At 57.9% G+C, this 24,216-nt stretch overlaps 1 protein-coding gene across 2 annotated transcripts; it reads left to right on the top strand.

Annotated features, from left to right (window-relative positions):
- Positions 1-471: 471 nt before the first annotated feature.
- HNF1B (HNF1 homeobox B) lies at positions 472-23,478 on the top strand. 2 transcript variants are annotated; one of them, XM_017821728.1, is made up of 9 exons: positions 472-813; positions 5,234-5,433; positions 6,670-6,934; positions 7,454-7,695; positions 14,874-15,037; positions 17,846-17,978; positions 18,097-18,288; positions 18,745-18,863; positions 21,612-23,478. In XM_017821728.1, exons 1-9 carry the CDS (start codon positions 476-478, stop codon positions 21,630-21,632), a joined length of 1,674 nt encoding a protein of 557 aa, XP_017677217.1. In that variant the 5' UTR covers positions 472-475; the 3' UTR covers positions 21,633-23,478. The 2 variants fall into 2 exon arrangements, with proteins under 2 accessions (XP_017677217.1, XP_017677219.1); XM_017821730.1 differs by having other exon boundaries at positions 476-813; positions 6,748-6,934.
- The last annotated feature ends 738 nt before the right edge of the window (positions 23,479-24,216 follow it).

Below are 24,216 nucleotides of genomic sequence, written 5' to 3'. Positions count from 1 at the left end.
ACGGGGAGAGAAATCTCCCCTGTGAGCCGTGGGGGGGGTCTCAGCGTGGGCTCCTTCCAGCGCAGGGCACAGTGCCCGAGGGAGCTGAGCCCACCGGCCCCGGGGGTGCGGACACAGGAATGTGCCCCGTTCCTGGGGTGCGACCGGCACCGGGACCCCCGACGGCAGCCGGGGCTGGGGCGCTCAGGCCCACCTTCCCGTCCGCCCCGTCCCGTCCCGCCCGGCGCTGCCCCCGCCGCTCCCCCGGGGCCTCCCGGCGGCGGCGAGGCAAAGTCCGCCCCGGCGGGCGCTAAGGGCCGGGCCGGGCCGGGCCGGGGCGGGGGCCGGGGCCGGAGGAGAGGCCTCGGCGCTGATTTGCATAGGGTATATTGCCTAATGGTGGCGGTCATGGCTTGGTAGAGGGCGGCCCGCGGCCCGCAGCAGCCGCGGCCGGGGCGGAGCGGGGAGGCGGGAGGCGAGCGGCGGGGCCGGGAGGATGGTGTCCCAGCTGAGCGCCCTGCAACGGGAGCTGCTGGGCGCCCTGCTCAGCTCCGGGGCCACCAAGGAGGGGCTGATCCGCGCCCTGGAGGACATGGTGCCCGCCGCCGGCTTCGGCGTCAAGCTGGAGAACCTGCCGCTGTCTCCCGGCGGGCCCCCCGACGGCAGGGCCGCCCTCCCGCCGCTGGCCAACGGGCACGGCAAGGGCAAGCTCTCGGGCGACGAGGGCTCCGAGGACGGCGACGACTTCGACACGCCGCCGATCCTCCGCGAGCTGCAGTCGCTCAACACGGAGGAGGCCGTGGAGCTGCGCTCGGAGGTGGACAGGATGATCAGGTACCGGCACCGGGCGCACCCGCGGCGCGCAGGGCTCCGTCCGCAGGCGCTCGCTCCGACGGCCCCGGCCCCGAGCGTCCTGCGCAGGGGTCGTTCCCGGTGTGTGGGTCCCGTTGCGCCCCGCCCGGTGATTCCCGCTCGGTGGCGGGTCCCGGTGCTCCCCGCCCGCCCCACCGTCAGTCCCGGTGCTCCCTGCTTGGTGTGTCCCACCCGGTGCCCGGTCCTGGTGCTCCCTGCCCGGCGGTTGGGGAGCCGGGCGAGGACTCCGCGGCCGAGGGGAGACCGAAGCCCGGTCCCCCCGCCCCGTCGGGGGCCGCCCGCCCGCCCGTCTCGGTGGGCCGGGGTTGCCGGGGCCGTGGGGGCTCGGACCGGCCACCGGCTCCGTCCCTCCGCGCCGGCAGCTCAAACGTAAACCTCACCACGTGGAGCCCGGGGCGTTATTAATTTATTTCTATAAATCATCAACAGAAAGATACACAAAGGGCCGTGATCGGGGCGATCGGGGCGGCGGGTTATTCATTGTCGGGGTTGTAAAGCGGCCCGGGAGGGGGGAAGGAGGAGGGAACCCCCGACGGCGGCGGGCAGGACTCGGCTCCGCTCCGGCCCGTCCTGGGATGCGGAGCGGGGCAGCCCCGGGCTCGGCGGGGCGCGGGCGGCACCGACCCCCCTCCAGACCCCCGGGGGCAGCGGCAGCCGCCGCTTCTCCCACGGGCGCGGGGTGACCGTGGCTCACCCGATGGTGGCTCGGGGCGGTGTGAGCGAGTGGGAGTCCCACGGGGACATCCCTGCGTGCAGCGGGAGCCTCTCGGGGTCCGTCTGTGTGTCCCCTCCCTTGCTCTGCAGGTCGGGTGCCTGACGCGATGCCCAGCGCGCCCGGCGTGAGGCACCGATCCTGCCTCCCGGGCTCGGCCCCGATGTGTGCCCGTGCCCTCTGCCAGCCCGCAGAGCCCAGGGTCAGCCCCAGCTTACCCCCTCTGACACCCCGGTGCCTCAGCGGGGACGTGCTGCAGCCGTGCCCCGGTACCAGCAGGGCAGACGGTGCCCTTTGGGGCCGGGGCAGCACCACCTGTACCTGCCCAGGGGCTCGGCTGGGACTTGCGGTGCCAAAAGGGCTCCGTGTGAGGGAGAATCCATTGCAGGCCTTTCCCGATGGGTTCCCACCCCTCCTGTGTAGCACTGTGCCCTGCACACCTGGGTGCTCCCACCTGTTCCCAGTCCCCCCTCGCTGGCTGCATCCCTGCCGGGGGTGCCCGCGTGGCCGTGAGGGGGCCGAGCAGGCAGATCCCTGGGATCTCTGCTCTCCCACAGGTGTTTCTGTGCAAAGTTTGCCTTTGGTGCAAACAAGAGCGGGCACATGTCCCTGAGGAGTCTTTGCAAAGAGCTCGTGTTTGCTCTAAGAGAGGCCTTTGTACTTGGAGAGGGAGCGGGTAGGGGAGTTGGGAGACACTGACTGCAGCCACTCTCAGGGGCTGAACCCCCTCTTCTCCCGTTCCCCCGGTGTCCCGACCCCAGGGCTGGCTCTCTCTCAGGCCATTCCCACATCCCTGGGGGTGCTCAGCCCCGCAGCTCTCTGGGACCCAGCACAGTGGGTGCCGTGGTCCCGGTCAGTTCACCCTGGCAGGCAGCACACAGAGCCCACTCTGGAGCAACCCCACAGCTCCCTCCCTGCCCTGTCCCACCTGCCAGGGCTCACCCAGACCCCACTCAGGCAAATAACATATCCCAGAGGCACCCAGATCCCATCCATGGGCTGGGGACTGTGGGAAAGCCACCCCCAAAGGTGTGTGGAGCAGCGGGCACAGCCGATTCCTGGTGCACAGGGAGATGCCGATCAGGGAGATCGTTTCTGTAGGGAACCGTGTTTATAATCCATCTGTATAAATTCTTGGCATATTTCTCCAAGGATGTGGAGCGTATTTACCTCGTTTCCAGGCTGAAAAAGGGGTGAGTGGGTCTGGGAATCCCTGGGGAGAGGGATTTACTTCCCGCCTGCACATGAGGCTGGATGGGGAAGTGATTCTTTCTTGGGCAGCATTGGTGGCCAGGCTTCATTGGGGCTATTTTTGTGCAAGAAAAACCCGCCTTTCCATGATTTTGGTGGAGTAGGATCGTGGAGTCAGGGCTGTAAACTGGTTTGCTGGTATTAGAAAGCACTCCTGGGTTGGGTCAGGGCTTTGTATTTTTTTTTGTATGTAAACTCCTGGTGAAGATTGGACAATCAATGTTTGTTTTATTTCATTTTGGTGACAGAATAAAAGAAAAAGGGCTGGTGTTGACTCAAAAGGTTTTCCTCTCTGGTTTTTTAAGTTAACCAAAAAAGAAAGAAAAAAAAAGAGGCCAAACAAACACTCAAACTTTCATTTTGGGTCAAGTCCAAACATTTTGTTTAACATGAAACAAAATGTTTGGGTTTGGTTTCAGGTTGTTTAACCCTTTTGAATACGGTCAAGTTGATTTGTAAGGGAAAAATCACTGCTCGGAAATTAAGAGCTGAATAATTGTTTTGAAAGCGTAAGTGTGAAACACTGGAAATGTCAAGGTGAAGCCTTTCTTAAAATAATGAAATTGAGAGACTTTTGTCCTAATTCTCACATATTTTTTTTTCAGCCAAAATGCTGCCAAATTTTTTTTTAATTCTGAAATCCCACCTGCGACCCCCGAGTTGCTCATTTGACATTTTCCAAGTGTGCTCTGTTGCACCAGCTCACGGTTTCACTCTGGGAAAACGCCTCCCTGGGCTCGACTGTGAACCAGACCGCTCTTAGAAATGATAATGACCTCTGTTTCATTAACTTATTATTAATCAGTAATTAGTGGGATCAGTTAGGTGACATGAACTGCTTGTGACAAAGGTCCGTGCGAGCCCCTCGGCTCGGGCACGGCGGACGGCGGCTTTGCCCGGCGTCGCTGGGAAGGACATTTTCTCCACATCTTTCTCCTCGTTTCCCACCTTCTCCTGGGTACCATCACCACGTAGAGGACCCCCATATACAGTGGGGCTCCCCTCCCAGGAGGATGCAGGGTTGGGCACAGGCTCAACATCTCCAGGAAGGCTCCGTGGCTCCTTCCCGGGGTGTGACAAAGCCCCGGCTGGCTCTGCTCCGGTACTTTCGCTGTGGATCCAACCAGCTTTGTTTTCACACTGCATTCAGGACAAAAAGTAAGAAATCTACTTGTTGGTGGTTTTCTTTTTTTTTTTCACTTGACAAGCTGAAGGATCCAAAATAAGTAATGAATTGGGAAAGCAGCCGGACGGTCGTTCCAAGGGCGACATTGGGGTGTCGCATTATTTGAGTGCATGACTGTGACCAGGTTCGGGCTCACACCGATTTTTCAGCACTAAAATGCTTCCTTTTAGCCCAGAATAAACGTGGGAGTCTTGGATACAGCACAGATGTGTTGGCCTGTTCTGGCTTTGGACAGGGCTAAAGACTGAGGATAGCATTTGGATTTTGGGCTGCAATTTTATTTATTCCCTGAATCGGTGTCAGCTACCCCAAGGACACCAAAGTAATGTGATTTAGTGAAGAGTAATTTACATCTGGATCCTACAGGAGCCAAATGAAGGTGTTTTATAATACTCAGGAATGACTTAAAATTATTGGGGTGTTTGGTTTTGGTTTTGTGTTCGGGGACTCGCTGGGGTTTGTGTGCCTGGTTTGACCTTGGCTTCTCAGCCTCTCAAACATGGCCGGTGTGTGCGCTGCGCTGCTGTGGGAGAGAGGAAATCGGGTCTCTTTTGAGCGAATATTGAGATTTTTTTCGATCATTATCCCAGTGGGAACGAAAGGGAGAAACTACAGGTGGGATCCAGTGGCCATACAGGGGTCCCTGCCAGCCGGTGGCAATGCCAGGGGCACAGGGCACAGTGCGGGTACCACACCGGTGAGCAGGGGCAGGAAAAGCAACCCCAGCACCTCCAGGTGAGGGGTTTCTCTTTCTTCAGAGAGACACCAGGACAGGCTTCCCATATCCCTACATGTGTGTGTATCCCACTGTGTGTGCGTATCTTCCAAGGGAGAAATCGCGGTGAATGCAACGGCAGCGGTTCATGGACAGGTTGTGTTTCTCCCTGGAGGATCTGGAGGTGCTTTACTGCAGCAAGGAGACCTCAGTGTGTCCCATCAGAACACCGGGGTCCTCTTTGCTTCTCCTTCCCTGGGCAAACAGCCTGACTGGCATCCCCGGGGTGGCCGTGACTTCCATGAGCCCTCATCCCACCAGCCGTGGGGTGGGACGGGGCTGTTTGTGGGGAAAAACATACACCCAAGGGATCTTGTGTCCTTCTGAGACAGTTTTAATAATAGTAATAATAATAGTAGTAGTAATAATAATAATAGGTTTCTATTGTGGGAAGAAGCAAATGCCAGGTGCTTTCCCCCCTCCAGCAGAGATTAACCCTTGCTTTCCCTCCCCGCAGCGAGGACCCGTGGCGGGCGGCGAAGATGATCAAGGGGTACATGCAGCAGCACAACATCCCGCAGAGGGAGGTGGTGGATGTCACCGGCCTCAACCAGTCACACCTCTCCCAGCACCTCAACAAGGGCACCCCCATGAAGACTCAGAAAAGAGCTGCCCTGTACACGTGGTACGTCCGCAAGCAGCGGGAGATCCTCCGGCGTAAGTACCCGCGGCAGCGCCCGCCCGTCGGGGCTGGTGGGAGGGCGAGGGGGTCCCCATGTCCCGGTCCTGCCCGTGGGTCCCAGCACAGCCCCCAGGCCCCAGCTGTGGAGCGTCTCCCCAGAGCAGCTTGACAAGTAAAAGGAATTTAAGGTGCAACGAATTTAAGGGGTTCCGTCCACACGGCTGAGTTTCTGGGCATTTATATTTTTTTAGAGCTGGAAAAGCAATTAATGGGGACTCACAATTAGGTGCCTTTCCCACCTCTGCCCCCTTTTACTCGCTCTTTCTCAGACTGCTCATTTTCTGCAACTAAGTGCAAAAAATGTAAAGGGAGAGAAAAGAAAAAAAACCCTAAATTGCTCCTGTGTGTAGCAGGTTTTGGGTCAGCCTGTGCTGTTTAAAATGCAGATGATTTTGACCAAGCTCACAGACTATTCTTTTGCGCTCCTCTCCCACTGTCCCCTGCCACAGGGTCTGTCCTGTAGCACTTGAAACAGCCCCATTTTGGGGCAGTTTGGGGCACTGACAACCCCTGGAAAGGGCTCTGCCTCCCTCCTCCAAAAGGATGCAACATCCAGCAGTTGGGAAGTGCAGAAAGGTGTTTAGCACCAAATACCATTGCTCTGAAAACACACCTTGAGTCGTTAGAGCAAACACAGCCTGCTCCAGGCTTGCCCTGCATTTCCCCCGTCACAGGGGGAAAAGCCATTATAAAAAGAGGGAGAATTCCCCTGCAAAACTGGGAATAATAAAACCCTCCCATTAATCTCCCTTTACTGCCGTGGTGACAAGCGCCGGGGCTGAGGCGGCTGCCGAAGGTCACCTCTGGTGCCGCCTGCCCCGGGCACGGGGCCGGGTCCCACCGGGCTGGGATGGGACGGGAGCTGGAGCTCTGGGTGAGGAGAGAGGGGCACCCTCTCGGGGGGCTTTGCAGTGGTCCTGCCCAGCTCCTCGCTTGCAAAAATCCTCCCGAAACAAGTGCAGGTTGGCAGGGCCCCTGCCCATGAATATGCATGGACATACACATGCCCTGCACATGCCTCCCCATTAAACAGGGATGGCAATAGGCTGGCCCCTTCCCAGGGTGGGTGGCAGGGAGCACCTGACTTGCTCCAAAACCTGCCGTGGGCTTGGGGTGCTGCAGGAGGGGACACGGGGGGGCCACCTCTGCGCGGGACGGTGACTGCGAGCGGCAGCTACAGGCCGGCTCACGTCTGCTCCTTTCTCTTTCAGAGTTCAACCAGACAGTCCAGGGTTGTGGAAATATGACAGACAAAGGCAGTCAGGATCAGCTGCTGTTTCTCTTTCCAGAGTTCAATCAGCAGAACCAGGGGGCTGCCCAGCTCGACGACGCCTGCTCCGAAACCCCCAGCAAGAAGATGCGCCGCAATCGCTTCAAGTGGGGGCCAGCCTCCCAGCAAATCTTGTACCAAGCCTACGAGCGCCAGAAGAACCCCAGCAAGGAGGAGCGGGAGACTCTGGTGGAGGAGTGCAACAGGTAACAGCTGCCCCACGGCACCTCCTCACCTGCCCTCAGCCCTCCTTCGGAAAACTGAGCGTGATGACGGGCTCCCGGGTCACCCCTCCGGCCGCTGGCTCGTGGCACAGCTTTGCTGAGCTGTCTGGCCTCTTCTTGCCTTGTTTTCCCAGTCTGGGTGATGTTTGGGGCTGAGCGAGCTCCCTGCTGGAGCAGAGATGTGATGCAGGGATGCTGCAGGGATGCAACAGGGATGCTGCAAGGATGATGGAGGGATGTGACAGGGATGCTGTTGGGATGCAGTGGGGATGACTGCAGGGATGCCACAGGGATGCTGTAGTGTTCCAGCAACGTCAGAGGGAGCGGGGATGACTTTTAGAGTCATGGATGCAGTTGGATGCATGGATGCATGGATGCAGTTGGAAAGAGCAGCGGGGCTTGTAGGAAGGGCTTAAACAACCCCAGATCTGCCTGTTGTCCCAAGGCTCCTGTTCCCCCCAGCAGCACCCTTGTTTCAACGTGTCCCCCTTGCACATGCAGGGCCGAGTGTCTGCAGCGAGGAGTGTCCCCCTCCAAGGCTCACGGGCTCGGCTCCAACCTGGTGACGGAGGTCCGTGTCTACAACTGGTTTGCCAACCGGCGGAAGGAGGAGGCTTTCCGCCAGAAGCTGGCCATGGACGCCTACAGCTCGGGGCAGCCCCCACACAGCATGAACCTGCTGCTGTCCCACGGCTCCCCCCACCACAACCAGCCCAGCGCTTCCCCTCCCAGCAAAATGCCAGGTAAGCCCTCGCTGAGGGTGCTCGGGCAGTGGTGGCAGAGCTGGCTCCCGTTTTGGCTGGGGGCAGAGGTGCTGTGAGTGGGTAGCCTTGAGGAGGGGGAGGATGGTGACCCCGGTCCCTGCTGCAGCCTCGATGAGGGGTGGGGATGTGGAGAGGAGCACGTGCTGTCGCTGCAGTGTTATGGCCGGGAGAGGCACGTGCTGAGGGCTGGATTTCCGTCTCGCTGAGGATAAATCAGTGTTTGCTTGTTTGGTTTAACTTGTCAGAGTTCCCGTGTGGGCTCGGCTGGGCAGGAGGAGGTTGTGCCTGGCAGGGCAGGAGGAGCTGCTCCGTGCCTGGTGTGCCAATGCTGGGGCCATGGGGTACAGCCACTGGGGAGCACTGTTTTTGGGGGTGCACAGGCAATGCTGCAAAGCCCATAGGAAGATGTGGCAGCATGTCCTGGCCTCACTGCAGGGCTGAAGATACCCCAGATGCACAGTTCTGCCCCGTCCCTGTGCCAGATCACAGGGAGGTGGATAAAGGAGCTGCTGGGGGGGTGCAGGGCTCACCCCAAGCTCCATCTCTCCACACCACGGTCCAGCCCCGCTGTGCACAGCGAGGAGCCGGCTGGGCAGAGCAGACGCGCTGAAAACTCCCGGGGGATTTAAGCAGGAGATAACGCCGCGGTGAGGGGGCTGCGCGCCCGGGGAGGCTCATCAGGGTGGGAGGCATTGTTGGGAGAACAATGCCCATTGTCCCTTACCTGCCCTTCGCAGCCAGCCGCCAGCCCCCGGCAGGCGGGACAGGGGGCTCAGGGCTGGGGGGTCAGCGCGGGGACTGTGTCCCAACCACCCCGCGTCCCCCTCGGACACAACGCGGGCACTGGCACAGCCCGGCCGGGGAGGCTGAAACCAGCCACCTCCTGAAGTGACCTTGCCTGGCTCGTTGCACACACCCAGCTCGTTACAAAGGCAAGTCAAAAGGAACCCGTGTGGCGGAGATTCCCCGCGGGAAGGGCAAGGTGCCTGCGGAGAGGAGGAGCGGGGCTGGGGACGCTGCCAACGCGCACCTGGACATCGGTCCTCGGGCGCTGCAGGCGAGGGCAGCCCCCCGAGCGGTGCGCGGGGATGTGGCAGCCCCGGGTGGGTGGGCAGCCCCCGCCCCAGCTCCCGGCCGTGGGAGGGACAGGCAGCATCCTGTGCCTGACATCTGTAACCCGCTCCCGGGTACCGCTCTCCCCGCAGGGCCGGCCAGCGGTGACCAAAATGTGACCCTGCCCCAGGAATGCCCCGCACAATGGCGGGGACGGGGAGGACGTTTGCCCTCCTGTCAGCGGCTGATTGCTTACAAGGTGCCCTACAAGCACATTGTCAGCAGAATCAGCTGTTTTCGGTGTCGCGGCGGGCTGTACAATGCCCCACCAGCATGCAGCCCCGCATTGTCACGGCGTTGTCCCCCGTGCATGCTTAATTGACAATTAAGCCGGGGCTTTGAACGAACCCCGTTGCCTTTGATGTGCCCCCGGGCTGCCAGCGCACAGGGGGCTCCCCCCGAGAGCCTTTGTTTTCTTCTATTAGGGGACAGCAATTACTGTAACCGCGGGCATTTATCTCGGGGCTGGAGGGCCGTTAAGCCCCAACCTTTATTTTCCCGTCGGAGCGGTGCCAGCAGGGGCCGGTCCCGGCTATAGCGCCGATGACAGCCCATTCGGAGGGGCTTTTGAGCAGGGCAGGAGTGATGGCCGCGGAGAAAAGCCTCTCCGGAGGGTCAGGAGGGCTCGGCTGCCGGAATTGGTTGGCGATCAGTGCTTATATCCATCGTCTTTGCCGGGCAGGAGGAGATGGGCATGGCGAGGGCCACCGTGGAGTTTTAGAGCTGGTTTTGGGGAGACAGACAGGGATGGAGCTCAGCCATAACCCCTTCCTGACCTCTTGGACCAAGCCTTGCAGCTTGCAGCTCCCAAAACACCACTGGGTCCATCACTGCTTAGACCTCCTCCAGGAGATGTCTGGGGAGCTGCTCCCGGTGGGGCACAGCCAGTGCTGGCAGATCCATCCCCAGTGCCTGGCTGACCCCATCCCAGCTGTCCATGCTGGGATTTGAACTGTCCTTGCCCCGCGTGCGGCGGCGTCTGGAGCCATCAATGCCTTAACAGCTTAATGACGGCGCTGGGACACTGCCCGTGCCCTGCCCCTGCCTGTCCCCTTCCCCGGCAGGATACGGTGGGGCAGGGCCGTGGGGCAGCTGCAAACTGCTCCCCATGCCTGTGAACAAAGAGGGGTCACCTCTCCTCAGGACTTTGTCAATGGGGTCTTGCAAAAGGGTGTAATGACAGCAGGGCAGGGAGGAGAGCTGTAAAAATCAAACATCCTCCGGCCTCTTCTTGGGGACCCATCTGTCAAGCCCCGAGCTGTGGTTTTTAACTACTTGGAGGTAAATACTTAAAGCCTTTCTATCTCAGAGGCTCCTCTCAGAGGCTGGACTTTTCCCTTACTCTGGGTTTTATCAGTGATCTTGGTTCCCTGTTTGATTTGAAGGTCACTCGGGGCTTTATCTTGGTGCCATGCTGTAGACTCTGGCTTATGCCATTTTTATCTTCAAGAGCCCCGAAGACAATCGGAGCATTGATGAGATTAGGTGACGCACCACCAGCCCACAGCCACCCCCCACTCCCACCCTGCATACAAAGGGCTGCCCTGGCCCTGTGGTTGGGGGGTCACAGCATCACCTCCAGCCTGTCCTGGGGGACTCCATACCCACAGAGGGTTGGGGTGTCTGTCCACCCATCCACCCATCCATCCATCCATCCATCCATCCATCCATCCATCCATCCATCCATCCATCCATCCATCCATCCACCCATCCATCTCTGCTCTGCAAATATCAGAGTAGCAGAGCAATATCAGAGCAATCATTCATATATTTGTATATTTGTGTGTGTATATTACTTACATATGTGTTTAGATGGAGATAACAAACATGAAAATATCTCAGTACCACCCCCAAGCTTCTTTTGAAAAAAAAAAAAAAAAGGAAAGGGCAATTTAAGTGCTTTAATTTTTCCTTAAAGAGGAGCCCATCAATCAACCCTTGGTCTGGGGGTACCCCTGTTTACACCTGGATCCTTCCCGGTGTTCCCTGGGGTATGTGCTGGTTCTGACTGAGGACCCAGTGCCAGTGGTTGTAATATTTTACTGTCGGGCGCATTGTGGGGCTCGGTGGGTACAGTGCACTGTTAGGAGCTTTTCCAGGTTTTATGGGGGTAATTAGAACTTTATGACAGCAGCGAAACGGGAGGGGTCCAGTCCCCATAAACGGGTTTATAATGGATATAAACTATGCACCTCTGTAACTGAGCAAGATTAACACTTTAGGGACAATTTGAGTGGCAGCCCAAAAATCAGAGCTGCCCTCGGCGCTGCCTGGGCCTGAATTTGGGAGGGTGACAGTCCCATCAGAGACCCAGCTGTCTATGGTGTCAATGGGTGGAGCATCACTGAGTCCAGCATGACCCCAAAGATTATATTTTGCCTTTCTCACCCCACTTTCACACCCTGGTCCATGTTGGCGGCTGCATCCCCGTGGGTCGGGCAGAGCCAGAGCTGAATCCCTGCTGCAGCTGGATCCTCAGTGACTTTTTGCAGTGTATTTTGGGGTCAGGCATTGCTGGTGATGTGGAGGGTGTGGCAAAGCTCTGGGCAGAAATGCAGCCTGGAGCTGGGGGAAGCAGCAGATGCTGCTGCCAGAGGTTGGCATGTGCTGTGGGACAGTGGCAGCAGGGAAAGACAGTTAAAAGTACAGTGAGTTTTTGTTTTAAAAAGTACAATTTGCTTATATCAACATGACTCAAGGCAGAGCAGAACCAAGCTGCTTCACTGCTTGTCCCTGCCAAAGGCACAGGACTGGTGTGTTCCGAGAAAATGGCACAAGGCTGTGATGAAAGCGATAAAGGTATTGATCGTTGCCCCAGACCCCCCCATTGCCCTCCCAGGTCGGGTCAGGGGGATGGTTCTGGTGCCCTGAAGAAGATGGGGGTGGTGGGGCTGGCTGTGGAAAGCCGTGGGTGCACAGGACCCCCCGCCCTGGGGGCTGTCACGCTGCCTGTCCCCGTCCATCGGGTTAAGGCTACGGGAGCCGGACCCTGTGGCTTGTCTGGAACAGGGGAAAGCAGTAAAACATTTCACGGGCTGTGCAGCTCAGGGGCCACACAATGGCCGGGTCCCATAAACAGACTGTTATATTATGGCTGTAGCTCCAGTAAAGAAAAAAGCCCTGAGGAGGGCAGGCTCCACGGCCAGACCCATTCCTGGTGATCCCCATCCAGACTCCTCTCTTGAGCAGCTGTGGGGAGAGGCTGAGGGGGAATAAATCTCTTTGCACAAGGGCTGCTTCCAGCTGTGGAGGCTCAGGAGAGCAGCAGGAGAGCAGTGGTGTCGGGCTCTGATGGCCCTCTGAGCCCCGGCTCATAAACCCTGGACCCCAACTCGGTCCGGGAGGAATCCTTCGGTCCTGGAGATATCCCTGTGCATTCACCCTGGCTGGGGGGGTCCTGTGGGGGGGTCCCAGAGGTTATGCTGCAGGGGGAAGGCTGGATCCCGGGGCTTGGTGACCCCTGGGATGGCAGAGCGTGCCGAGGAGGGTTTGCTGGGAAGCCCCGGGGAGCTCGGAGGGAAGGTGGTACCATCACCAGGGAGCTGGATGTGTCACAGCAATGACAGCAGCAACAATGCCTGGTGCTGGTTTCCTAATATTAATTATCTGATCTGCCCAACTCCAACCCAGCCCTGGGGGCATATAAATAATAGCACCCATCCCATTCTAGGAATGGGAAAGCCCCAAGACAGGATAGTTGATGGCTTCCTAAAGGCAGAGGGCTTTTTGCTGCCCAGCAAGCGGTTTCTGGGCAGACCTGGGTGCTCACAGGCTTGAGGGACTCAGGATCCACCCACCAGCACAGCTCCTGCCTCCATGAGAGCGGGGTCCTAATGGGGCTGGACGGTGTCACCACTGTCACTGACCCAGAGCCGAGCCTCGCACTCCTCAGGACAGTTAAACTTCATCAAGACTTGGAGTCTTCAGCGGTTTTATCTAGAGACCCAAAATCTCGGTCTCCAGACAATCTGGGAATCTCGGCGCTGGTTATTGTTCCTCAAACAATCAAAGTCTCCTCCTTGGGGTTGCAAGGAAAAGCTTGAAAATCAGCTTTTAACCTCTTGTATGTTTTAAAGCCAACTTTATAACTTCAGATGTCTAGGCTCATAAGTTAGAACATCCTCAGTTGGATATGGCATGATTTGGGGTTTAAAAAGGGCTTCTTGTTGTTGTTGCTCTTACTGAACCCAAAAGAGCTTGAAGACAGCAGAAACTCTGATTTCCTTCCCAAGAGGAGGTGCCTGTGCTCCCGTCTATCTTCCAGATCGCGCCCAGAAGAAAGGGCTTTGTTTTATCTCCCCTCCCATTGTTTAACCAGCGCCGCGGGATCCCGGCCCGGCGGCTGAAGCACCCTCTGCACGAGGCCGGGGCCGCGGGAAGAATGTGTGTGACAGTGCCCCGGTTGAGTAATGTTTACCCTGTGCACGGCAGGGACGTCCACTCGGGCCGGCAAATATCCACCTGCCAGAGGACATTCTTTTATTATCAGGGATAAAGGGGTTTGCTGGGAAATGATCAGGAACCAGACATCGTGGGGAGATTCCTATCTGTGGGACATGTTTAACCAGCTGATGGGGAATATTCAGAGGTGATTATGGAGTGGCTTTGCTGTGGTTTTGGTGGAGGGTGTGGGTGGCCCTCTGCGCTTGGGCAGATGCTTTCGAAGCTGGTGGAAAGTTCCTGGGCTCCAGGTATTATTTCCTTCCTTTTCCTTGGTTCAGAGCTTAATTTTAGAGCCGCCCCTAGAGCAGCTTCCACCAAGCCACTCACCATCAGCTCTTCCCCTCAGGCTCCCGGGAGAAGGACATCCCAAAATCCCAGGAGGAAGATGCTTTCCTGGGGTGGGTTTGTAGCTGGGAGTGTCCATGCTGGGCTGGGACAGCCAAGACACCACTGGCAGCGTCCACAGGCTGAACCTCCCCAGCTGATGGTCATTTTGGGGAGCTGTCCCCAACACCCCTGTGCAATGGCCGGGGGATCACGGGTGGATGATGCTTATGGAGCTCTCAGTTGGGAAGGTGGCTTTGCCGTAGTTTTCTTTCCCAGGAGAGCTGTGGGCTGCCTGTCCCTCACCCACCACTTCGATCCCAGGGCAGTGAACCCGGCTGGGAGCACAGTGCTGGACTCCTCCTAATAAATGGCTTTTCACCGTAGTCGTCAAGGCAGCCCCGTAAAAGACGCTTTTGTTTCCCATGGGTTTTCCTGGGTTAATTATTTGTGATCTGTGGATGCCTTTCCATGACACATGGCTGATCATATGGTTATCAGTGCAGGCTGCTTTAGCCAAATTAAATATATTTATATAGAAGACCTGTGCTCGAGCCAGATTTGCCTTCTGGGCAGGGGTGGGCCGGGGTCTGATCTGGGGGTTGGTGTGTGTCTGATCCTTCTGCCTTACTGAGGCGACCTGTTAATCTTACACTTGTGGAGATTGTGTCAGGGGGGAATCAGATGCAGAAGGGCCTGAGGAAACAGTGGAGCCACTACTCTGTGAGCTGGGCAGTCAGGATGGCCGGGGGCTGCGGGGAGATGGGAGAGCCTCACAGAGGGACGAGCTGGAGGATGCAGAGTCACTTCCCACACCTCAGGGTCCCCAGGCCGGTGTCCGAGAGTCATGGGGACCTCACAGGGATTTGCACAATGGGTGCAAACTATGCACATGACAGCACAAGGGTGCAGATGGGTGTTGGGCTGTTGACCCAGGCTGGGCTCTCTTTTCCCCCTGTGGCATCAGGGCCCGTGGGCAGCGTGGGATTGCAGTCCTGGTGGGCGCTCAGCATCCTCCCCTCACTGTAATTTCAGGAGATGGGGTCTGGGCGAAGCTGGGAAGCAACACTGCAGGAAGGAGCACATTTTTCGGTGCTGTCCCTCCCGGTTTCATTCAAGGGTGTCATCGAGGAGTGTGCACGCCTGCATCCTTGTGCCACACACACTGCGGGGGGGCTGGAGGGTCCCCCTTGCAGGGAGCTTCCAGAGGGGGTCGGCACGTCCCGGGTACCTCCGCGGTGCCCGTGGGTGATGCCGGCGCGGGCGGTGTCTTGCAGGGGTGCGGTACAGCCAGGCGGCGAGCGGCGAGGCGGCGTCCTCGGGGGCCATCAGCCACCACGGCAGCGGTGCCATGGTCACCACCAGCCAGGCGGTCCTGCAGCAGGTCTCCCCGGCCGGCTTGGACCCGGGCCACGGTTTGCTCTCGCCCGACGGCAAAATGGTGAGTACACCTGGCCCATTGTGGCGGCGGCGCTGATAAGATAAGAGGGCCCAGCGGGCAAAGCAAACACGCTTTCCCCGGGTTTCACACGCGGCCCACGCCGAACAATGGGGCATTGTGGGGGCCGCGGGTGCCGGCCCGGCCCCGCCGCCCGCCTCAAAGGCGGCTCATCGCCCCGCGGCCCCGCCGGGACACGGCGTGTTTTCCGTGTGCTCCCGGCACGGCCCATGGATCTGGGAGAGCCCCGCGCGGGGCTCATTGATCGCACGCCCCGCGGATTGAACGCCCTGGGTGGATCACTGTTTGCTTTCCCCTGCCAATGACATGGTATTGATAAAATGCTCATTCATTACTTCTTCCCTAAGCCCTCCCCGAGTTTGGGATTTGGCTGGGGAAGCGCTTGTCTTGCAAGCAGGGGCATTCTTGTCCCAGGGCATCGCTCAGGGGATCGAAGCCACTAGGGCTGGCTCCAGCCCTGGAGCTCCTGCCTCTCCCCATCCCCTTCCCCATGTCCTGCAGGGGCTTTGCTGGGCAGAGCTACAAACAGCAGCATGGCAGGAGTGGAGATGGGATATCAGTGTCCCTCTGGTGCTGGACATCTCCCCACCCAGTGCTGCAGGGCCATGGCAGGGCTGGGCTGGGTTTCCAACGCCCAAGCACTTGGGGTGCCCCTTCCTCTGGGTGCCTGGTTGGTGCAAAGCCCTTTGGAGGAGTGAATGAAGGAGCAGGGCAAGGAGGGAGTGCAGGGGTTGGGGTCAGGATGGGATGGGATGTGATAGGAGAGCACAGCCCATCCAGGCTGGCAGAGGTTTGTGTGCAGCTGCTGCTTTTCTGGGAGGAGTTTTTCTTTCCTGCTGAAATCGAAAGTCAAACATGGCACTGGGTGACGGGGCCAAGCCGGCTCTTCCCCGGTTTTCACTTCCATTTTCAGAGGGTTGGCCCTCCTGGGCCGTCAGGTCGGTCTCCTGGCACAGCCAGGTGGCCGTGGAAGGGCTCGTTGTCCCCTCCCTCAGCTATGGCACTGTTTCAATGTGCCTTTCCTTCTGGCTGGTGAGGGTCTCTGTGCAGCCCCTCGGGCTCTGACACTGACCCTGCAAAGTCAAGTGTCCCCCACCAAGCTGGAGGGGGCATTTCAGAGCGAAACCACAGCCCCCTCAGCCCACTCCCTCTGCCCCAGCACGCCCATATCGCCCCAGGGGTGTGTTGAGCCTCATAACCCTCAGCCTTGAAGCCATAAAATGAGTCAGGGATGAAGGTGGTGGCGGCAGCAGCACCAGGTGGCCGGGGTGGGGGTCCCCGAGGACGAGGCAATGCCAAGCTCGGTGGCAGAGGCTGCCAGCACCCACCTGCCACTGGGACCAGTGGGAGGGACCCCTGGAAGGGGCTGGGCAGCACGGGAGAAGGAAAGGGAGCAGATTAAACTGGGAGAAGCCACTTGGTGGCTGGCGTGGGGCAGGAACAGCCCTGCTGAGTTATCCCTGCGGCACAGACACTGCCCAGCCTGTCGGGGACCGGCAGGAGCGAGGCACAGCACAGCCCTGCCAGCTTATCTCTGATCTTTAGGCAGGGCTAGCTAGTGCTTGCAAGTGATTTAATAGAAATATGCTGTAGGCTGTGGTTTCTAGTAAGTAAACATGTGCCTTTAATGCCCCACATGAAACAAGGAGCTGCCAAGGAAGTTGCTGCATCTTTCAGGAAAGAGCTCTGAGGAAAGGGCTTACTAAGGCTCCAGAAATCCTTGGTGGCTCACTCTGTCATGCTCCAGTGTTTCCCTTAGCTGTGGTAGTGCCAGAGGGTTTTCCCCTCAGGGTCCAGTGTCTGGAGGGTCTTTTCCAGTCATGCACAATCCAGGTGCAGTGCTCTGGGGCTAAACACCCTGTGAAAGGAGCCCGGGCTGTGGGCGAGCAGCGTGTGCTTGCCTTGAGCTGTTTGACTTGTGCAGCCGAGTGTGGTGTAACCTGGCCTTGAAGAGACTTTGAAAGTGGAAAATACCGGATCAGGAAATATGAGTCACTCCCGGGCTTTGGAATTTATTGATGGATTTGTTTCAGTTGCTATCTCCGACTCACATGTGGAAAATAAACAAGGTGCTCGGAGCTGGTGTCCAGAAATGTCACCTGAAGGGCCACAGGGATGGCTCTGAGTCGGGATCGAGGTCTCTCAGTGTGAAAGGGCTAATGAGAGGGATTAGGAGAAGGTGCAGCAATTAAAGAATTAAGGCACTTGGCCCCCACTGGTCCTGGGGACCAGCTCCAGTCCTGGCAGCACACACCAAGTGCCTTTGTGCCTGATCCCTAAATCCTGGCCTGAAATCCTGGGCACTGGCTCTGGCTGAGCATGCTCGCCCCATCTCACCAGTATCCTGCCAGCTTGGTGACTGAGATCACCACCATGAGGCCCTTTTTATCTGCTTTTTGTCTCTTTTCTTCACCTTCCCAAGTTCCTATGTCCCACTTTCCCCTACAAGTGTGACAGTTAGAAGTTAATGAGTGTTGAGAGTCCTCAGTTGTCCCCGAGGGCCAGAGCTTGGGGAATAAAATGGCCAAGGCTCAGGATGTGTCATGTCCTGGTGCTGTGCTCTGATGGAGCTGGAGAGTGCCAGTTCTTGTTCTTGTGCTGCTTTGCTGTTTATTAACACGAAGTTGAGGTGCCTCAGCAGGGTCTGCACCCCGGAGCAGTGTGGGCTGTGCCTGCTCACCTCTAGGAGGGGGCTTTGCCGATCCCCTCCGGTCTCCCTGCTGAAGTGGAGGGGGGAGCACCCCTTTGGCTGTGCTCTGACAGTGCCTATCCCGCCTTCCTCTCTGGCAGATCTCCGTTTCGGGGGGTGGGCTGCCCCCGGTGAGCACCCTGACCAACATCCACAGCCTGTCCCACCACAACCCGCAGCAGTCCCAGAACCTCATCATGACGCCGCTCTCGGGAGTCATGGCCATCGCACAGAGTAAGTGCACCCCCAGCTCACCTCCACCCCCCCTCCTGTGGGAGGACACTGCCCTCCTGGGACACTGCCCACTCCTGCCCGCACTGACACCCCTACTGTGCTCTCTCCCTCCTCCCAGGCCTGAACACCTCGCAGGGGCAGAGCGTGCCCGTGATCAACAGCGTTGCCGGCAGCCTGGCAGCCCTGCAGCCCGTGCAGTTCTCCCAGCAGCTCCACAGCCCCCACCAGCAGCCGCTGATGCAGCAGTCCCCCGGCCACATGACACAGCAGCCGTTCATGGCCACCGTGACCCAGCTGCAGAACTCTCACAGTAAGGGTCGGGGGGAGCTGTGGAGGGCCCTGAAAATTAACTCAGATGGGAAACGAGCTTGTGCTCTCCTCGTGCTCTGCCCTGCCCAAGCTGGTGCCCTTGGCTGCTGCCTCTCTCCCATGGGTACCAGCCCAGGAGATGCTCAGTAGAGCAGGGTGGCCATATCCAGCCTCACGCTCTCCTTCTCCTGTGCCATCCACCTGATCCAGCCGCAGCTCTTCAGTCCCCACTCTTTCCCTGAGTGAGCTGCTGCTTGGGTGAGCTGCCACCTGAGAATGCAGCGGTTTGGAAGCAAGTGGTGGGTTCCTCCCATGACTTGTTTCATCTCATCCATGTTTCCATGATGCCTTGAGCTGGTGCCTGGCTCTGCTGTGCTGTGCCATGCAGTGCACTGCTCTGCCCCGCTGTGAGGGCAGTGGGTGGCCGTTCCCTCACTTGTCTCCCTCCTCTCCACAGTGTATGCACACAAACAGGAGCCTCCCCAGTATTCCCACACCTCCCGCTTCCCCTCGGCGATGGTGGTGACGGATACCAGCAGCATCAGCACACTCACCAATATGTCTTCCAGTAAGCAGGTAATGGCCTTGCAGAGGTGGCTGAGGTGGAGCCGGGTGGGTGTGGGAAGATGGAATGGGGCTTTTCCCCCTCTGGGTATGGGGGTGGAGGTGGAAGTAGCAGAGACCCCGTCCTGCTGCCTGTGCTGCACCTGCATGGGCATCTGAGGATGAGCCCTTGGTGCTGAGAACCCCATCCCACACCCTTCACGGGCTCCAAAAAATCTGCTTGCAAGTGGCGTGATGGGGATTTGGGGCTTAGTCTTAGCGCCTGGTGGTACCAGCCAGGCTGTGCTCATCCCTGGGGCACCTGCATGAGAGTGGGAGCATCCTGCTGGGATACAAACTGGGCTGAGAAAGTCAGACCAAGCACATTCTGCTGCCTGTGTCCTGGGGGGATTGACCCTGGCTGGAGTCAAGTGGAGGAGTTGTTCTGATGTGCCCTGACCCCCCAGCCCATAAACCTTTATCATCTGCCCAGTGCAGGTGTAAGGCCGAACTTATCCTGGTTCAAATCAGGTGTGTGAGGCTTTCCTCAGACAATAGTCCCTTTCTGAGAGCCAGCTCTGGGGACTGTGGGAAATATGTGGCCCTTATTGATCGCTAGATAAATAAGAGGGAGCCTTGAACTTGCATTCAGATAAACTTTCTTACCAAGATTTGACAGGGGACAGGAAAAAAATGTCTGCAATGAGCACAGAGTAAATACAGTGTGGGATTGCTGGGAGCCCCCCCGTGGGATTGCTGGGAGACTCCCCCCATGGGATCACTGTGAGACCCCCTCTGGGTGCCCAGCGGGGATGAAGGAAGGGGCTGGGGCTGCAAAGGGGAGACACTGGGAGAGGGGCTGCCCAGAGGGGTTTGGGGGGCTTGGGAAGGGATGATAAACCCCCTCCCCCCAGGGGTCCCACGCTGTGCAGGTCTCGGGGTGAGTCGGTCAGGCATGGCCACCCCTCCAGCACCATTTCCTCGGCGCGGCGTTATCGGCCCATCTGCTGAGCGCTCAGCCCGAACTGCCCCTGATTAATTGAGCTCTCCTGCCTTTGATGCCGGGCTGGAGAGCCCTGGGCACACAGGAAATGTCCCTGGCAGGGAGATGGTGCCCTGCTCGGATGCAGTGCTCACCCTGCCTGGACACTGTGCTGCCCGGGGTGGGGGGTCCCGCGGGTTTGTCCCTCCTGGGCACTTTAGTTAAAGCAGGAGGAGGTCTCACGGCTCAGGAGGGGGAAGATGGGGTCAGGACCCTTCCTCTGCTGTGGCAAAGGGGCACCCACCTCCCCTTTGCCCCCCCTGTACATGATAAACAAGCACAGGCCAGTCCTGCAAGTGCCAGGGCAGAATCTGTACCCCCACACAAGTCCCTGGCCAGCGAAGCCTCCCAGCCCTCAGGGTCTCTTTTCCTACCAACCATTTGATGTCCAGGTTAAATCTGGAAAAATTTATCTTTGACCATTGATTTCTTTCTCAGTGGTCATTGATTTCATTAGCAAGGGGTGAATGAAAGTGCAACAGAGACAGCTGAGGGGGGACTAAATGCTGCTCACCCCCCAATGTGGCTCAAATACCTGAATAATTTTGGTGATTTGGGTTTCTGTCGCTGACTGAGGATGCCGGGGGCCATCCCCTGGCTCCTTCCACACTTTGCCTCAGCATAAAGCAGGCACGGCTGGGCACAAGGATTCCTGACATGACAGGCTCATCTGAGGTGGCCAGAGAGGCCAGGAGGGTCACTTGGATCCCCAGGGAGTTGCAGTTTTCGGGATGCAGTTTGCTGGGCAAGGGCTGGTGCTGCTGGTGGGAGCACCCAGGTAAACCCTGGGGGTTCACACCCCACGTGAGACCCCAAATCTGGGGGGTGTGCTGCTGCTCCCTGAGCACCCCCTCTTTGCTAGAGGAGAGGCATTCTCCCATAAAGCAAAGCCTCTGTCATTCCCAGCAGCAGTTCTGTACCCACAGCCCCTACCAGACCCCAAAACACTCTCTGTGGTGGAGGTGGCTGCTCCCAGTCCTGCCACGGGACAGAGGCTGGAGGGAGGTCCCTGGTCACCCCCCAGCTCTCCCCTCACATGCTGTGGATCTCTTATCAGATGTTGTTATTTAGACCTGGAAGGAGCAAATACCTCCCTGTTCCTTTGACAACGCTTGAGGCCGAGCCACCATGTTTATTACGTTGGCAAACACCTGATAGCCACAGCCCTGTCCCTAATGACATGTCAGGGAGGCTCCTGGCGTCTCCTTATCTCCGCCTCATGATGTTTGCTGTGTGCTCCAGCCCACAAGGTCACCCGGCCCCCAGCCCCCCACCCGCTGCAGGCTGGGGGGACCCCAAGGGATGGGGAAGGGGCTGCTGCGGTGGGATGGACGTGGTGGTGGGTGCTCAGCTCCTTCCCTGGAGGTGGCAGCAATGCTGGGGGACAGCGATGAGGCCCCAGCCCCACTCCCACCCCAGCCAAGCTCAGCCTCATGCCTGGCTGCTCTTGGCACAATCTCTGCAACAGCCTGGGCACAATCAGGCCCTTTTTTATTATTTTTGGGAGGGGGTGGCAATAGCTGGCTCAGAAAGTGTTTTCCCACTGCCTCCCCCTCAGGGGTGCTGGGGAGGGCTTGGGGCCGAGCTTGTGTGGCACCAGCGAGGTCCCAGGGAGGTGCAGGAGGTGATGCCTCCAAATGCGGTGCCCCCACGACCCCCCTCCGCGGTGCTGCCTTCTCCTCCTCCTGCCTCCCTCCCTGCCTGCTGGTCACCGTGCCGCTCTCTCTCTCTCTCCACAGTGTCCCCTGCAAGCCTGGTGATGCTCCACACCTCGCTGCTTTTGCACATAGCAACGGGATCTTATTTTCCACAACATCCCGGCGGCGAGCCGCGCTCCGAGCCCGGGGAGCCGCCCGCCAGAGCACAGCCCAGAGCACAGCCCAGCGCCGCAGCGAGGAGCCCGACAGCCCGACCCGGAGCCAGCCCGGACCCAGCCTCTCCTTCCCTCCACGCAGTATTTCCAAGACGTGTCTTGGGGATTTTTTTATTCTTAAGTATTCGCCTTCCAAGAGGCCGCTGGCTTTCCCGAGGGACCAGGCACGAGCTGTGCTGGGAACAGGCAGAAGGGGAAGATGGATCATATTGAAGTTGTTTGTACTCCTCCACCCGACGGACTGAGGGGGACTGGGGTCTGTTACTTGGCATTTGGAGGGAGGAATTGCATGTGCTGTTGAACTGAGCCAATTGAACTGTAAATAGAGGTACAGTCTGCTCCATCCTCCCCCCTCCCCACTCCTATACACAGAGATTTATATAAAAAAGAAGTAAATTTTGTCCAATGGATGTAAACTACTGTAATTAAGTGCAATTCCCCATCTGTATATATTGGTCCAGAATCTCTTCTCTTTCTCCCATTTGTTTTTTGCCTTTTTTTTTTTTTTTTTTGGTAAAGGTCAGAGCTGAGGATGGGTTTGGTTTTGTATTTCTGTTTTCCCTTTAAATGAGTGAATTCAAATGCTGGGCCTAGGCAAGGACACCGGTCAGGCAGCACTGGGCTCTGCTCTGCGGGAGGACAGGCAGACACGTGTCCCCTGCATGGTGACATCCCATGAGAAGGAAGGGCACAGGACAAGCTGAGCAGAGCCCTGGCAGGACCTGGATGATCCATGTGGGGAAAAGTGCCACTACGACTTTCCTGCTTTTGAGGACTCTCAGACGGACTCTGGTGGGGTGGGGGAGGACTCAGCAGCCTGGTGAACACATCCAGCCCGTGGGGAAGCGTTCAGCATTGGCAGTTTCCAGGTGAGCCTGTAGCATTTGGTGCTACAGAGGTGAATGAGGCTGCAAGAAATTCTGGTGGAATCTTCCTCAGGTGGGGTTCAGAGACTGTGTCCCTTTTGTCCTCCCTCGGGGTGCAGAAGGGTTTGGGTGCCCAGCTCCTGCCCCAGTAAATGGCCAGTACAGGTGGCTTCTTTCCACCTTTAGCAGTTGGTGATGAGCCTTGTTGGCTCCACCCTTATCAATACACAGGGTGCTCTCATCCTGGAGCAGTCCCCTCCGAGGTGCTGGATGCATGGGATTTGGGCTGTGGTGTGAACACTCCAGCTGCCTGCCCCGTCTCACCCTGCAGCAGCTCCTGGATGAAAAGCTCCACAGCAAGATCTCCAGCTTGTGAATGATCCCACATCCCAGCCCCTCAGGCACCTGCTGAGCACAGACACCAGAGCCCTGAAGGATTCTGGGGGCCCAAGTCCTACCTCCCAAAGCCACGGAAGCTGTAAAGGGCATCATCTCCCCGCCGTGGAATGAGCTCCTCTGTACCTGCTCCCCTCTGTGAATGGATCTAATGCTTCCCAGTTGTGCTGAATCTTCATGAACTTCACAGCGTGTGCCAACTGCTGAGAGGGATTTAGAGAGATGGAGAGCAGCAGAAGTGCCTGTGGACTGATGACCACTGCCAAAAAGAAAAACACCGGGTGATTTCTTTGGGCTGAGAAAGTCTCTTTGGCTCTGTTTGTCCAATGTCTAGTGCAGTGGGACCCTCACCCACACTGGGACTGAGAGGAGTTGTCCTATGGTGAATAAGAAGTTATCAGGAATTGGAGACCAATATTCAGAATGACATTTAATTTAATGTATACCATAATTAAACACCATTTCTTCCGAGTCCTTGCTGCTGTGTGGTCTGTAGACTCCACAGTCATCATCTGCCGTGGTTTGGCAGAGGTTGGTCTGGCAGGGACACAGGCTGGTGGCAGTGACACGTCCCCCTGATGTCCCTTGCAGTGCTGATCTCTGCAGTTTCTACCTGCCTGGATGTGGGGAATCAAGTGTTTCCTATGAATCCTCAGGTATCAGCCAAAAGTAGCAGGAGGCTCCGGGAGGTGGGGAGATTCTTGTCCTCACCCTCCTAACGATGCCCTAAGGATGCTGCCCTTAGTCCAGCACAGTTTATTCCTCATTCTCTGCTAACTTTAGCAGCAGTTTGTTAAGCAAACCAAATAGGACCTGAGTGCCAAGGCCAAGCCCCACCCGTTTTGGATGCTGAGCTGGTGGTCAGTAAAGCACGAGGGGCAGGCGGGAGGGTGTGCTCTGGTGGCTGAAAAGCTTTTGAAGGTCTTTGATTGTAAAGAGGTAACAGAGCTGTGGCTCGGAGCACAGCAGTGGGAAAGGGTGGAACCCTGCTGAAGATACAGTGCAGGGCAGGTGTGGGTTTAAAAATGCCTTCAAAAATGGCTGGTTTTGGTTTGGCACCCATTTTTTTCAGAAGTTTAGTGTGGGCTGCTGTGGGAAAGGTTCTCGGGCAGAAATCTGGCACTCACCCTTACAGCTGGAGCAGGACACCCCAATAAAAACATTCCCATGGGGTATGTTTGTGAATTTTAGCTGCCCCAGACAAAAACT

Source organism: Lepidothrix coronata, unplaced genomic scaffold (assembly GCF_001604755.1).
Source record: "Lepidothrix coronata isolate B3197 unplaced genomic scaffold, Lepidothrix_coronata-1.0 Scaffold91, whole genome shotgun sequence".
NCBI lineage: Eukaryota > Metazoa > Chordata > Aves > Passeriformes > Pipridae > Lepidothrix > Lepidothrix coronata.
Note: the sequence above shows the minus strand (reverse complement) of the source record. Positions and strands in the feature narration are given on the sequence as shown.

Bases quoted from the DNA above. Each gene is read 5' to 3' on its own strand.
- HNF1B (XM_017821728.1), top strand. From the start codon at position 476: ATGGTGTCCCAGCTGAGCGCCCTGCAACGGGAGCTGCTGGGCGCCCTG. The intron at 5,434-6,669 runs GTAAGTACCCGC...TTTCTCTTTCAG, and splicing joins GCAGCGGGAGATCCTCCGGC to AGTTCAACCAGACAGTCCAG. The intron at 18,289-18,744 runs GTAAGGGTCGGG...TCCTCTCCACAG, and splicing joins CCAGCTGCAGAACTCTCACA to TGTATGCACACAAACAGGAG.